General features: G+C 33.5%; 2 protein-coding genes and 1 pseudogene across 2 annotated transcripts; 2 read left to right on the top strand and 1 right to left on the bottom strand.

Moving 5' to 3' along the window:
* Window positions 1–1,907: 1,907 nt before the first annotated feature.
* Window positions 1,908–3,411, top strand: LOC114413527 (zinc finger CCCH domain-containing protein 20-like). Its single transcript, XM_028377987.1, has one exon. The coding sequence runs from the start codon at window positions 1,967–1,969 to the stop codon at window positions 3,026–3,028; it is 1,062 nt and encodes a 353-aa protein (XP_028233788.1). The 5' UTR covers window positions 1,908–1,966; the 3' UTR covers window positions 3,029–3,411.
* Window positions 3,412–8,401: 4,990 nt separating this feature from the next.
* LOC114411407 lies at window positions 8,402–9,324 on the bottom strand (annotated as a pseudogene).
* A 1,463-nt stretch (window positions 9,325–10,787) lies between these two features.
* On the top strand, window positions 10,788–12,821 carry LOC114413526 (transcription factor MYB80-like). Its single transcript, XM_028377985.1, has 2 exons — window positions 10,788–11,260; window positions 11,400–12,821. The coding sequence occupies exon 2, from the start codon at window positions 11,669–11,671 to the stop codon at window positions 12,254–12,256; it is 588 nt and encodes a 195-aa protein (XP_028233786.1). The 5' UTR covers window positions 10,788–11,260; window positions 11,400–11,668; the 3' UTR covers window positions 12,257–12,821.
* Window positions 12,822–13,626: the final 805 nt, after the last annotated feature.

Raw genomic sequence — 13,626 nt, 5'->3', positions numbered from 1 at the left:
AAAATATGAATTAAAGAGGAAAAACATTTTTTAAAATCAATAGTTTTCATTTTATATTTAATTAAATAAAAAATACATCATTATTTATATTTTTCTTTTTTCCTATTCTATTCTCACCTAAACAAATCTTACCAGATCTGGATGAAAATCAGAATAAGGTCCAATGAGAAGGAGAGAAGAGAAAGGAGAAAAGGTTAAAAGCAGATGCAGTGATTTAACTCCACTTCCTCCTACCAGTGATGCGAGGATTAATAAAATGAAGTAGCACTAATTATCACTATTTAAATAAGATAGACTAAAATAAAACTACACCATTTACTTTTTTCATCTTAAAAGTATGAAATAAAATATTAAAATGTGATAAAAATTATCAATTAATTTTTGACAATTTAATCATAAAAATAATTTTATTCTATTTCACCTGCTGTCAAATATTCGAACTTTGTTCTTACCCATGGCGAATAGTCATAATGTCCGCGTAGTCGATTATAAGAGCAGCCATCACGAGACAAAGACAAAAATAAATAATAGTAATAATATCTATCCTAATGATAAAGACAAAATGGACGATTGAGAGGTAAATTGAAACGATAAGGTAAGGGACCAAAGTGACTATTCATGTGAAAGTCAAGTGTTGGACTTGATCTCATATGCCCATCATGCCCTCTAGTTTCCATCCTGGAAGTATTTACGTGAAAATAATTCCCACAGTATTTAGGACAATTTTTTTATAAGATATTTAAATTTTAAGTATTTAAAAAGTTAATTTTTCAAAATAAGTAAAATATATTGTATTTTAATTTTTTTATAATATAAATAAATGTTTAACTATAATAAACAACTATAAACAAAGACATTTTTTCTGTTAACTTAAGAAAAAGACATTTTTTTCTTTTTATAATTTTTTAGTGTCACTAGTTATTTTGATCGGTTGTCGAGATTTGTATAATTGTTAGATTAATTTCCAAATTGAGGGTGATAGTCAACTCATTGAAAAGAAAAGACTACCTTTTTTCTGGAAGTTTTTTTTTTATAAATATTTTGTATGATTATAAGAATACTTTTGTATATATAGACGGTTGTCACAAATATTGTGTGTAGGATTCCTTCAAAGCATAAAATTGCTTATATGTTATTACTTTTTGTTTGTATGCACATAATGGGAATTTATCAAAATATCCAATACCAAAATATGTTTATATGTACCAAGGTTTTGTAAAAATCGATCATGATTATATCTTAATTTTTGTGGCTGTCCAAATTAGAAAAGCAGTTCTTCTCACATTTGGATCATTAACTCTTTGTTTAATAAATTCAAATTTGTTATGTGTAGTTTTCATCATTATTAGTAATTGATAATTGATGAATGTGTTGAAAAAAATGATTATAACAGAGAGTGAAATCCCGAAATGACCGTGAATGATTATAACAGTGCATGAATATCAACGAAGGAAGCAAAAAATAAAAATAAAAATAAAGCAGGATAATGCTACAATATTTGCAAGTGTCATCATAGCAAGCGTTACTTTCCGAAAGAAATTCATTAAACTCGTACGACTACACTTCCTTTACCCATCGGTTTTTAATCACCCCATGGTTTTTCTGCCAACTATGTCCATATATTCCACTATTCTTGTTTTTTTTGGAAGATAAAAAGTGGTGATTAGGAGCACGTGACAATCCAATGACTCATGCCTACGGTTTCAGCGCATGAACAGCTGTTCACGTACGTGGCAAATGAGGACGCAAACTGTGAGCCTGTGACAGAGCAGCGCGGTGAGGGAAGGAAAGCCCGCACTGACTTTAACCGCAATGGAGTTGGAGTTCATTGATTTGAAAGTAAACCATGGTAAGAGTAAACCCAACCAGGGTTAATGGCATGTAGCGAGGCAGTTTATAAAGAGGCACTAACCATGGCGGAATAGGCGTAAACATCCATCGAATCCAAATAATACCAAAAAACACCATGATGCTTGGGGAGACCCACCGCCCAAATCCAACCGTACACGTGCCACCGTGGGCGCCGGAGATCTTCTCACCATACACCGGCAATGCCGATTACTCTCCGTACTCCATGCAAGAAGCACTTAGTGCACTTCAGCACTACGAATCCACCGATGCTGAGTCAGACTCGGAGGTTCCGTCTCGGGAACCGGAAGTCCCGGTGGACGCTTACTCCTGCGACCATTTCCGCATGTTCGAGTTCAAGGTTCGGAGATGCGCACGTTGCAGGTCGCATGACTGGACCGACTGTCCGTACGCCCACCCCGGCGAGAAGGCACGCCGCCGTGATCCCCGGAAGTACCATTACTCCGGCACGGCTTGCCCCGATTTCCGCAAGGGGAGTTGCAAGAAGGGTGACGCGTGCGAGTACGCGCACGGGGTTTTCGAGTGCTGGCTCCACCCCGCGCGCTACCGCACTCAGCCTTGCAAGGATGGCACCAGTTGTCGCCGCCGCGTGTGTTTCTTCGCGCACACGCCGGATCAACTTAGGGTTTTGCCACAGCAGAGTCCGCGCAGTGCTGATTCCTACGACGGGTCTCCTTTGAGGCACGCGATTGAGTCGTCGTGTGCAAAGTCGCATCCGTTTGTGGCTTCTCCCGGTTCGGCCTCGTCGCCGGTGGAGTCTCCGCCGATGTCGCCGATGACTGTGAGTGTTAATGAGATGGTGGCTTCGCTAAGGAACTTGCAACTGGGGAAGGTGAAGTCCTTGCCTTCTTCGTGGAATGTTATGGGGTCTTCCGGGTTCGGGTCTCCTAGAGGACCCATGATCCGACCCGGATTTTTCAGCCTTCCGACAACGCCGACCCAGGCTCCGACTCGCGGTGGGGTCAACTACTTTGACCAGTGGGATCAGAGTTGTTGCGAGGAGGAGCCTGTTATGGAGAGGGTGGAATCTGGACGAAGCATAAGGGCGAGGATGTTTGAAAAACTGAGCAAAGAGAATCATCTGGACGGGTCGGGTTCCGGATCGAGTCAAATCGGGGTTCCCGATGTTGGGTGGGTTTCGGAGCTTGTCAGTCGCTGATTTCATTTTGTTGCACTTCCCTCGGTGTGTATAGAATGCGGGGGAGAAGAAAAGTAAGATTTATTTTGGAAGAAGGAGCATCAACTCAACTTGTGGTTTCTGTAAATAGCTTATTCTCAAGGTAAGGTATGGTATGGGTGAAGAAGTTAATTAAGAGAAAGAGTAGAATCTTTTTTTGGGGTTATTTTCTTGGTCGATCAAGAAGTGATTTGCAAGAATCAGGATCGTAAGCTTTTGTATAGGTAGCTGCGGATGATGAAATTATATTATTCCCACGTGTTAATTACTGTGTTTATTATCACTAATCTCATCTCATTCATGTATAAATTTTAAATATTTTCTCATATGTTATCCAGAAATTTCCGACTTCTGTCGTTTACTAATCCTTAAATTGTATGTTTCCTTAATGCTATCTACGGGACGGACTATAATATGCCATTATTTTGTTTCGGGTGAGGCATGTGCAAATGCAATCTTAGCAGCGTGATTTTTAAAGAATTTTATTTATTTATTGATTTTTTAACTTTATATGGTTAATGTTAATATAGTAGAATATTTCCGAGGGTTAACTGGAATGACCAAGAAAGAACGAAGGTGAAATAGGACCTGGAAATCAGGAGTGCCAAGTTGCAAGGCAAAATCCAGGTGTACAAACTGCACAAGCGTTTTGGGAGTTGCACGTATATATTCTATTTGCTGAATCACGCTACGCTAAAGAATATGCTGAGTTTGTGTGTTATGTAACTATAAAAAATGTTAGATTTGGTAGAGTCTATAGTATTTGAAAGAGTCATACAATTTAGATTACATATTGGAAGTTACAGTTGCAGAGCAGAGGGTGTTTGATTAATTTTATCATCGTATTTTAAGATGAGGTCCACTTTGAAAGAGATTTGGAGTTTGTATCGAAAGCTTGCGTGTCAAAAGAATGGAAGGGAGCAAACTACCATCCTTCTTCAATTGACATTAACGGCTGATGCAAACATTTGCCCTGATAAGCTATTTCAGGATACATGGTCCCCCCATTTTGGTACATGTTCCTTTTAAAGAGCTCAACATTTTTTCAATTAAAAGATCATTTTTCTTTTAAAAATTTATAACAAATGCAGAATATTATTAAGTACTGCGTACAAATCAACCCATAAAAGGGGAGAAGAAAACGAGAGTAAATATCAGAAGTCAATGAGATTTTCTTCTTTTGCATTAAATAGTATTTTTCAATCTATCAGTGAAGATTATTTTCTTATAAAAATAATTAAAGTTAATTTTATCTTTGCTGGTAAATTAATATACAATAGAGAGAGACTAGTCAATTTTTTTTCTTATTTAGTCTTGTCGGTTGGATTCCCCCCCTCCCCCCCAAAAAAAAAGTAAAGACTTCACCTACTGCTCAGCTTGTAATTTGTATATTTTGGTATGAAGGACAGAAATATCCTAACTCACTGAGCCCGAATTAATTTGACCTGGTTTGTTGAATCTACCCATTCTAAGGAGTGGATTAATAAGAGTTTAAGACAGCATTTAATAGTCAATTTTTTCTTTTTTTAAAAAAGGGGGGCAAACTTAACTAGTGGAACCCAAGTTTTGCATTTTTAATATTAATTTTATTGGTAAAAAAGGGATAAATATATCCTTAATCATATGTATTCACCATATAATTTTAGGTGTGCTATCACTCCCTAATATTCTCGGTATATCTGGTGCTTACTAACTTCATGTCAAAGAGTATCTTTATCCATTCCCTCATATTTTCAGTTTCAGGGTGAATAGAAAAGTACTTATTTTACTCAAGGAGAAGACCCTTGGATCATTATTTTGGGCTATTAATCTTTTACAAAACTCCATGAATGTCAACACTCAGTAGTAAAACAACATCGTAGATCTCTGAATTTGGCTTCTCTTAACACAATAGGATGTATTTTAAAAAATAAAATACACTTGCAATCACTGATTAGAAAATCAATGATCGAAAATTATGATAAATCAAATACATATATAACACAGTCTAAAGTTAATTATAATTTTAATCTTTGATTTTCTAATGGTTATCATTATATTTTATCATTTTAACTACAAGGTCTTGACTTTAGAAGAACCAATTCCTAGATTTCTACTCAAACCTGTACGTACAAGTAAAGCAGCGCCCTAGGTGTCTACTCAAACTTATTTTAGGATATGTACAAAACTATAATAATTTATATGAATATTAAAATCATCATAAAAAAATAATTCTTAATCCCCTACTAATAATGGATGCATGGAGTAGGGAATGGGTTAAACTGGAAGGAAAAGCTTGGTAGCATCCCCCGGGTTGAGGGAAGACTGTTGGTTCCGTGCCAACAGGTTTTTGCTTAGAGAAGAAAAGATATTGTTTGAAATGAATTATTAATACCACTTCAACAACAACAGACAAGATCATGGGGGTTGTTGCACTATGGAGATAAGATTCTGATGGAATTGACTAATAAAATATGATACAGTATAAGTGTATATTAATCCAAGTCCATCACAGATTACCAAAGAGAATATTAATATCCTTGATATTATCCGAAAAACAAAAGCCCACTAAGATAAAAACCACTTTCTTGTGTTTTGGATTGGATTGGATTGATACCTTCACATCTCTCTGTGGAATTTACTGTACAAGCCATCATTTTCGCCCCCCTATTCTTTAAATTAAAAACCAACATATGATATTAAGTTTAATAAAGTAAAATTACCGAGTCAACTCAGTTTGTTAAATCCTGGGATATGATTTGTAAATGTTTAGGTTCTTTTCTTTCTTTTCATGAGATGCAAATATTTTTAGTATGAGATAATCTTATTTGAATAAGACAAAATTACTGTTAATATTGAAATTCTTTTTTTAGTATTTAATATAATTATATAATTAAAGTTTGAATTTTGAATTATTTATTAAACTAAAACAATCTTTTGTTAAATAATTCACATGCTCAATGATGTGTCAAAATTTAGGTTTGATCATTTGTACTGCAATTCATTCTTTTCCATTCACTTATTCTTTCTCTTTTTATAATTGTAAAATCTATAGGGAACTTCCTCTTCAATTAATAAAAAAGAGAATAAGTTATCTACCACATACGAAGTCATATTCCCTTTTCTTTTTTTTCTTTTTTTTTCCATTTAGGGGGTTTGTGAGAATGACTTTATTATGGAAATTGTTCTTCCACAAGAATATCAACTTGCTATATGCAAGTTATCAAAATTGCTAATGCTCTATAAATTATTCATTTAACTTTTAGTTATAAAAGGCATTGTTTTTCTGGTGGATTATCTTTTAAGATTTTCTTAGATATTGTAATCTTTAATTTTCGCTTAAGATAAGACAAGCATAATAATAAATAAAGCAAATTTACCGTGTTTACCTTTAAACTTTGCCTCTCCCTTTCGTTTTCTTTTTTTTTCTTTCTAAATGGAAGTAGTTAACTTTTTCCTATTGTTCAATGTATACAAAAATAGCAAACCACTAGAACTTGAATCACAAACCAAAATTTGACATGTACGTGTGTCCTCAAATTATCTTCAAATGTTTATCTATGTGGTGTGCAAGTTTTTTAAGATTTAGCAATTTTTTTCCAAAGATAATTAAGGCAACAGGACTAGCAAGGTCTAATTATCAAAACTCAGTAACTCAATTTTAGAGGTGAGGAGAGGGGAAGATACAAAAGTCTTTGGAAAATTAGGTTCAGTGAGAAAATGAGATTTTATAAAACATTTAAATAAAGGATGATACTCACATAAAGGATGATCAATAAAAGGCTTCAAAGTGTGTAAGACCAAATAATATGTGATTTTGACCTTTTGAAATACTCACATATAGAGACAGCAGTTGCTCTAGCGTGAAGATTTTTCCCCTAAAATTCTCTCTAATTTCAGCCGTTAATATCTGTTGTTTCTTAGGCTGAAATGAATAACCAAAGCCTTTTCTATAATTTTTTGGACACAAGCTAGCTTTGTGTGGTAGTATGGCCTAGACCTTAAGTCAACTATTGGATCTAAAACCAGTAAACGCAGGTATATTGGGCTGCAATTGTGGACCCAGTAAACTTTATTTATTTATTAGAACATACAAGTTTAATCAAATATTTAACAAGTAAAACAAAAAAAAAAACGTTAAATAGCTCGGCTGATTTACACTTTTACGTACATCCCGACAATATTTTAAAAGCGTTAAAATTCGGCTTGAGTCAAAGAGATTTTTTCATGGATATTGGATAAGGCTGGCTGTGTGTTAAGACCTCAAATGTTAATTTGTGTTGGTGAGCAATGCCTAGATTGTTGAAAGCCTGTTTAGAGTTAGGACATGCATTGCAACAATATCTCCCTCATGGATGTTGACCATAAAAGAATACCCGCAAGAATAAAGCGAAAAAATACCCGTAAGAATTTAAATAAACTGTGATGAATTAAAAGGAATGTTTTTTTTTTTGTCTGAATCTGAAAGAAAAAGAAGAAGAAAGAAGTCATATAGTTATATCACCTTCATGGATGTCGACCGCATAAGAATACCTGTAAGAATTTAAATAACATGTGATGAATTAAAAGAATCTTTTTTTTCTCCAAATCTGAACAAATGTGATAATATTGGTTTAAGCTCAATTCGAATAATGATCAATTTTAGCCCAAAGCCACACGTATTGACCAAGGTTAACGCTATGGTCAACAGTCTTAACACACATTTGTGAACAGTAAATTACATCTCGATTTTGGCAAAGTTGTTTTGTCACTACACACAAACTAAAATATTATTGCTTATAGTCCTTGAGCCTCATGCCAAACAACTCAAGTTATCCAGGTTTTTTTATAAATACGAGTAACCATACAAAAAGTGTATATATATTTGGTGCAACACAAGTAGCCTTCTTATATATAAACTCCAACTTCTTAATTAGACAATGATGTTGCAGGTTCCTTTGACGACATTTCTTTGTAATACATTATTTGTTATGCTTAGATGAATAGTAGAAAGATCAATTTCATCCCACTCGATCCTTCGTTTCTTTTCTTTTCTAGATTGCTTGTTGCCGATCACTTATGAATGTCTCATTCATATCAATTAATTTTGTAACGAGTGAAATGAACTCAGCGATATATAATTGAATAGATGTCCCTTCATCCATACATGTGTTTACTCACACAACCAATTGACACACAAATAAGTGGCTAGTAAATACACTTGTCATTTTTGTGTATCGTGGAATTTTGAGTAGCGTTACTTTGTCTACATGCATTAATGGTGCCACTTAATTACTGGGTCTTCACTGCCAAGCTCAAACTTGGAAGTTGTGAAATTTAATCATCATCAGAAGAAGTCATGTTCATGTTGTAGCTAGCCGAGGAGGAGGGTGCTAATTAATTAGTGGCACACAGCAGCATAATAACACAAACCGTACGTAGGAAAGGGAAAGAGTAGCACACTGCGTTCCAAGCAAGGAGAATGATGCAGAGCACATGGAGCTTTGGAGTTTGATGAAAAGATCCAAAACGTACTTGGGTCAAAAACCCAAACAACGCCCAACACAAACCATATGGCCAAGAAAAGCTCAAGTGAAGTCTCACATTTATTCATCAAGTGTGACATCCTGTACACACTGCAAATTAAAATTAAAATTTCAAATTTCAACCCCAAAAAGTTGCATGGCTCTTAAAACAAACAAATAAGATTCCGGACCATAGATTTTACAATTTATTTTTCGGTTCCTACTTGGTACTGTTCATTATTAGATATGGTTTGCCGTTAACTTGAAATACATTTTAATAGAAAAAAGATTCTACTCTTTTAAAGTAAATGCATGCCACGAACTGATTACGGTGAAAAATGAGTGCATAGGATAACTGCTGGTTTGTTTCATTGTTTCTCTGCTGTTCCAAATCAGAAAGGCTGAGAGCATGATCTCCTTGACGGTAGCAGCAGATTAAGAACACAGCCAATATCATAACCAGAAATCCATATGATCATAGGCCAAATAGGTCCGTCCCTCTTGGAAATGGCCAAAGGCTCAAAGTGATCAATGTTGTAAATTGTAATGGTTATTTTGGATAATCAAAGCAATAAACTCCAGCATCATCCAAGTGCTTGAATTGAAAGGGTTGGAGCCAAGATTGGACCTTGATCCATTTTGGTTTTGGTAATGAAAAACCCTTCTTAAAATGTTAAACCATCTCGCTCTAGATATTCTCAGGAGGAGTGACACGTGGAGGCCTGTTTCCAGCACTAGCCACTCTATCTTCTGTAAATGTAACAATGCTAAACACTCTTGTTGTGTAGAATTCATTATTGCGCCTGTGTTTTGAGAACTTGAAATGTATTCAACACCACACAAAAAGGGGATGGATGGAACTACATAAAGAAATAAAAGGGGTTTGAAACATGATTCCATTGATAATCTGTCACAAATATATTCAAACGATAGAAAAAAAATTTAAACTTGAAAGGGCTAATTTATTTTAAAAGGTTTCTGGTTTACAGTATTAAACTTGAAAATAATTTCTCTTTTGGATTCGTTAATATCATATTCTCGAAATATGATATTTCTTAATTGCCGATTTTAACTAGATCACAATTTATATTTATGCTAGTATTTCTATTATTAATATTAATAATATAGAATATTTATCGATTTTATTTATTAATAATAACACCATTTTGGTAGAATCTTGTAACCACGGTTTTTACTATTGTATATAAATATTAAATATCTTGGTCTTGTATTGTATTGAATTATGTAACTTTGATGAAATTGAGAAGGTTGATTAATAAAATGCATACAAACTGAATTATATATCATATACTTGTACAATCTAACCGACGGCAATATTGAAATAGGCAAATGTTAAGCACTAGAATGCTGACTGAGGAAATAAAGTAAAAAATATTAAAAGAAGAAAGTATATATATATATATATATATATATATATATATATATATATATATATAATATAACCCATGCTTTTTTACCATTGCTTGCTCTTTGACAAAACTCGGTAAAATAAGGCTGAATTTCATTAGATCCGGTTCATAGAATTTCATTACTTGGATGCGTAGTTTTTTTTTTTTACACTAATTGGATGAGTAGTTCAAAAATAAAATATGATAAAATTCATTTATTTTATTTTATTAAAAATCTTTTTTTCTTCGTTCAATATAAAAAACTACATTTTTTAATTATACATTTGATTCTATTATAAATTACTTACATAATAAAATAATAATTTAAGAACTTGATTTTGATAAATAAATAAATAAAAATAAGGATCAAAAGTGAATTTTTTAAGAGACAAATGATCAAATTGTACAAAAAGGCTTAAATATATTTTTCTTTTATATAATTTAGCGTTTTCTTATTTACATCCTTGCAAAAAAAAATTCATTTTAGTTTTCACAAAATATGTTTATTTTATTTATTTTTCTTAAAATACTTTAGATAACGTTTTGAATGATAAAAAGGTATTTTGAACAATAAAAAAATTATTTTAAAAATAAAAAATAAAACAAGTACATTTTATCAAAACTAGAAAATAATATACTAGAACAAAAATAAAAAAGCTAGATTATAAAGAAAAAAAAAATATTTAAAATAAAATAAAAGACTAAAATCATCATTTAAGCTATATTAAAAAGCCTCCAAAAGATAGTGTTAGAAGTTAGCTATTCGTATTTAAAGAATATTATCCATACATTAATTTTCTCTTCTATTCCATTTTTCTCCATGGTTCTTATCTATGACATTCATTAATTTGTGTCTTATATATTCCTATTCTTGCAGGAATAGGACAGGACAGGTGGAATTGGGTCTTAGTAGGGTTAATTCTCCCTCCTTCATCTTTGGTTGCTCTGTGTGTGCAGAACTGAACAACCAGCGTTGGTCCCTGCCCTTCCACTTTTTCATGCTTCAACAAAGGACAGAACCATGATAAACAAAACAAATATCAGTGTATTGTGTCAGTCAGACAAAGTCAAACTTTTTCAAATGTTCCAACTTCCCTATCCATTCTAGTCTAGTGTTTTGTATGCTTTTCTTTCTTCTTAAAACCATATTATATTTTGTGGACTGTGCTAATTACTTTTGCTGGCCATGGGAAGAGCTCCTTGTTGTGACAAAGCTAACGTGAAAAGAGGGCGTTGGTCTCCTGAAGAAGACGAAACTCTCAAAAACTATCTCAAGAAACATGCCACGCCTGGTAACTGGATAACTCTCCCACAAAAAGCAGGTTAATTTAATTTATCCTTTTCTTCCTCTTGTTTTAGAACAATTCTTAATGAATATTATAGTTTGTTAGGTATTCTATATTCCTCATCTTAGCTTAGCCTATTTAATGTTTTGTGTTTGTTTTCTTTCTTTAATTTTAGGCCTTAAGCGCTGTGGAAAGAGTTGTCGTCTGAGATGGCTGAACTATCTCAGGCCTCATATCAAGCATGGAGGCTTCACACATGAGGAAGACCAATTTATCTGCTCCCTTTACGCCACCATCGGAACCAGGCAAGTTCCTTCTATATCCTTAACTAGCAAGCCAAAATTATAATTAAGTAAAGAGAAATTATGTATATATATGGTACTCTCTCAAAATCATGTAACCATTGGCATACTAATACCCTCACTTAATATTTTGGTGTGATATATGAGATTTACAAGTAAAATTAATATTTTAGATAGAATGCTTTTTGTTTTGCTTGTTCATTCCTTATATCAACAAGTGAAAATGCTAGCTGTGGTTTTTGGGGTTAGGTGGTCCCTTATAGCTGCTCAGCTGCCTGGGAGAACAGACAATGATGTGAAAAACCATTGGAACACTAAGTTAAAGAAAATGTTTTTGGCAGCAAACACCAATGCCACTGGCAATACTGTTTTCTCAACTCCCACTTCTCAGCCTCAAGTTGAAGACTGCAGTGTCTTTGATGATCATGAGAACTCAGCTGAGTATCATGTCTTGGGTTTGGAGCAAACACCATTGCCTTTAGGATCAGATGTTTCAGGTCTTGGAAGCAGTTGTAGTGTACCACTATCCAATGAAGCAGTTTCAGCTTCCTTGGTAAAAGAGGAGAATGAGAATGGGACCCAATGGTTTGGTGAAGATGAATCATTTTTGCTTGATTTTGTGTATGAGGATAACGGGTTTGTTTCTCTAGAAAATAGCAGCGAAGTTGCCCCATCATTTGGCTCTCTCTATGCTCCAAACACAACAGAAAAGAGAAAGAGAGACAATTAAGTCAAAGTGGCATGGATTGATTTCATTATTATTGACTATATATAGTATTATTACTAGTAATTAAATACCCTTTAAATGTGGACTGTGATTTGAATTTGATTAAATTAGTTAAGTGAGCTTTTGCAGATGAATTTCAAACATGATCGATGATAGGAAGGATCACTGAAGTTACATTTTAGTCAAGAATTCTATCTATTGCCTTTTTACTTTTTAGAGGAATTAAAATCTCTTTTATGTCACGATGTAGAGACCTTAAACTAACATTCAAAGGTTCATGAATGTGACAATCTCAGTGGTCAGTGGTCACGAAAGTTGCGTTGGCTCTTGAACAATTTCTAAGCGGAGAAGAAAACAAATGAAGGGGTCCCCATCTGACAATAACAACTACATACATGAATCGTGATAGTGTGTGTGTGTGTCTTTTTCGCCATTATGACATATAATATAATATGGTGAAAAAGAAGCCTGCATGATTTCTTTCACATAAGCTTACGTTTAGTCGTTTACTGCAAAAGTTACTTTTTTGTTTTTGTTGTTTTTCACTTGAATCGGTCTCGTGCCTATGGCTTCCGGAATATTAATTCATATGCAGTTGCTTGTTGCATAAATAAATGCATCATTTTAATAAGATATTTATACTAATAGGAGTCAATGTACACATAAAGTATTAACATACGTTTTGTTAATTTATATCATTTGATTCACCTATGTTAAATATCATGCATCTCGGACCTCATTTAGCGGGAACATCCGCACAAAATTAATCATCAAATAAAACAATTTGTCGACTTTATTTTCTAATTCTTAAAATTGGAAAAATTATTAGACGATTTAAGATTATCACGTTATTTATTATCTGGCTAATAATTATATGACACATAAATAATTTAATATTTTAAATAAAATATTAAGATTCCTTAAATTAAAGAATAATACAATTAATTTTTGTTACGTCATTGATGAATATATTTTTAATTGTCTAGGGATCATTTAATTATTGATCGAGGGTCATCAATGCCGTGATGTAGTCACCCCTAAATTGTATATGACAAGACATATTTTGAGGAATGCAAATGACTGTGTGGAGTCGAACGTAGACAAAGAAACCAAAACAAAATGAAAACTTCCCATGAAATGGGTATGCGAGAGATATGTTCCCTTCTTCGTACGACTGAAGATTTTGTCATCACTCTTGTTGATTATTTATGGTTTTCCTCAATCTCTGTCTTCACAATTTACAGTCCTTTGGATGAGACCCCACTTTGAAAATTATCAAGAAACGAGAATGGGAATATTGGTTTGAGAACAAAAGAAATGAAATTAGTTGATATTTGGCATTATGGTGAGTTATATGTTTTTGATATTTCAAA

Source organism: Glycine soja, chromosome 5 (genome assembly GCF_004193775.1).
Source record: "Glycine soja cultivar W05 chromosome 5, ASM419377v2, whole genome shotgun sequence".
NCBI classification, from domain to species: domain Eukaryota; kingdom Viridiplantae; phylum Streptophyta; class Magnoliopsida; order Fabales; family Fabaceae; genus Glycine; species Glycine soja.
Note: the sequence above shows the minus strand (reverse complement) of the source record. Positions and strands in the feature narration are given on the sequence as shown.